At 36.5% G+C, this 2,655-nt stretch overlaps 1 protein-coding gene across 1 annotated transcript in view; it reads left to right on the top strand.

Annotated features, from left to right (window-relative positions):
- zcchc2 (zinc finger, CCHC domain containing 2) overlaps positions 1 to 2,655 on the top strand; it is a 26,695-nt gene that overhangs the window by 10,133 nt on the left and 13,907 nt on the right. Inside the window, exon 3 of the mRNA XM_016292100.1 lies at positions 2,349 to 2,420. Coding sequence (XP_016147586.1) covers positions 2,349 to 2,420 — 72 coding nt within the window. The remainder of the gene's footprint in view (positions 1 to 2,348; positions 2,421 to 2,655) is intronic.

Here is a 2,655-nt window from a genome sequence, read left to right as displayed (position 1 = left end):
TCACTGAGACTGGCATCTTTAGCTGTTGAGTCATGACTCATTTTGTTTTTTTTGAGCGTTGTATTTTTAGGATGCTTGTATAGTTAAAACTAGTTCCTGTTTTAAAATGGCTTTGACAATTTCACTATTAATCAGGTCTTATAAAAGGTCATGCTGAACTGTCTGCCTTAAAGTTACGGACCGGGTGCGAGTGAAAATTGGCTTTGACAAGTAAATAAAACTTTACTTGACTGTTGGTTCAAAACTATACAATTATTTTTATACAGGCTAAAAGTTCAGTGTCAAAACTTTTTGATATTTATAGCAAATAAACCAAATTTCCATAACAGCCTGTCTGTTGTGCTGTTATTCAGTTCTCGTAACCTGAAGGTTGTTTGGAGGCTTAAGTGGGAAGGAGACGTATTGAGGACACCCGTGAGGACATGAGGAGTCTTTCGCTCTGCTCTCCCCAGGATATATTAGGATAGAAAGCACTTCTGACAGAGATTTAAGTGTTTGAGATCACTGTCACATTTGTTTGTTATCATCATAAACAGCATAAATGAATGCTGTTACACATTATTAAACATGAGATGTTCTCAGTGTGAACATAAAATCATTAGACGCTGAGATTTGTGTACCATTCTGCCGAGTCCAATCCATCCTCATCAAAACAAGGTTGAAAGAATGGAATGAAAGGAAAGCATTTGGTGTTCTCAGCCAAATTTGAGCCACTCCCTTTTCTCTGTCCGTCTTGAAGTCTTGTATTCCGTCCTTATGCGAGTTGCATCCCAATCAGATATCCCCATGCGTCACTGGAAGATGGATTCTCCACCCTTTCCCAGGCTTACCACTGAACCCTGACCACCTGTGTCTCGCCAAACCCTACGATTAAGACATCAGTATTCACTGGAGAAGCAGACGAAATAGCATGCCAGCCCTTGTTAAGGCTAAAATATTTACTCGGGTGTTGAAAGAGCCGGTTTGGAGTTACAGATAAACACTTCAACACTTTTTTTTTGTTGTCTGAGATCGATGAATTGCCACAATTACAGGCATCATCTTATTGAGTCTTTGGGAGTGGATATCTGCCAGAACTTTCACAATGGATGTAAATAATTTGGACCTGTATTGTGTAATTCTACCAGAAACAGACTACAGTGAAAACAGTTTTGCACTTATCCACAAACAAGAAAATGGCTCAAGACATTATCGTAGTGTTTTTTTTTTTTTAAATATAGATAAATGCTCCAACACAGATGTTGAGGCTACTTCATTTGTACAACCAAATTGTAAAATCAAGATGTTAGCGCAACAGACTTTTCTTGTAAAACATGACACCAAGATTGTGAATTTGAAAGCGAAAGTGCACAAACTATGTGCAGCAGCATGATTATCAAATGCATTTCAGCTTGAATTGGCGGCATTTGTGATTTAAAAAGACCGTAAAAGCAGTAATATTAAGTATTAGGCCTATTACAATTTAAAATAACTTTTCTTTTTTAATATATTTTAATAAGTCATTTATTCTTGTGATGCAAAGCCGTTTTTTTTCATTACTTCAGTCTTCAGTGTCACATGATCTTTCAGTAATCATTCTAATATGATGATTTGCTGTTCAACAAACATTTCTTATCAATGTTGAAAACAGTTGTGTGGCTTTTAATATCTTTGTAGATATTGTTGTTTCTTTGATGAGCAAATTTTAATATGAATAATTAAAATCTTTTGTAAACATTCTAAAGGTCTTATATAAATGTATTTTTGTAATATTATAACAGTCTGTCACTTTTGATCAATTTAATGTATCCTTGCTGAATTCAAGTCAAACAAATGGTTAAAAAATATGATAGTTATGCATGCATTCTTTTCAGACTTTCTTTTTCTACATAATATTTGCATGAGCTAAAGTTGTGGTGAATTAATTTAAACCAAGTGAACTCTAGTGGCTGAAATGCTCAAGTGTAAAAAAATAGTGCAATGACCAAGTTTGGCGGAAAACTGATTCTGGACGTACGCCCCATTCTGATGTCAGTGTGTTTATTTGGGCTGGTTTAAATATTTTAGGTATGCCTAGATTTCAGTGGGAGATTCCATTGGAATATTTGATTTACCTAACAATAGTCTAAGATCTCAAATGTTCTTCTCTTGCTGTAATGTCATTTCTGGAACCCAAACTATTGGAATATTTGACCAAGGACATGGACATGTGAAAAAATCCATGTTAAGGCATCTGTGGCAAAAGGACAAGCATGATTATTCATGTCTGAGTGAAATATGATGAGCTCTGGGGAATCCAAGTAAAAGATCCATTATGCTCAGGCCGATGAGAGCGATACTGGTCTCATTGAGTTTCTCCTCTTTTGCAGGTGAAATGGTCAGACTCTTCATCTACTGCCGTCACCAAAAGTCACCGTGAGTTGGAGGATTTTCTATTAAAGGTGAGCAGAGAGACGTAGGTCTTTGGTGTGGTATTTGTGTTTGTTTAGTAACATGGGATTGTAGCACATGCCAGTGTGCCCACCGGTTGGGCAAGATGCCACCTGGCCAGACCAGCGAGGGACATTATCCATCTGTTTCTATTTCTATTTTTGTGTTCGTAATGGAATACTGGCATTCTGCATACTGCACTGCGTACATACTTCAGTGTTATTTTAATAACATTTATATACTATC

The sequence above is a fragment of the Sinocyclocheilus grahami genome, unplaced genomic scaffold, assembly GCF_001515645.1.
Source record: "Sinocyclocheilus grahami isolate Dianchi unplaced genomic scaffold, SAMN03320097.WGS_v1.1 scaffold280.1, whole genome shotgun sequence".
NCBI classification, from domain to species: Eukaryota; Metazoa; Chordata; class Actinopteri; order Cypriniformes; family Cyprinidae; genus Sinocyclocheilus; species Sinocyclocheilus grahami.
The sequence above is the reverse complement of the archived record's forward strand: the minus strand, read 5'-3'. Positions and strand labels throughout refer to the sequence as shown.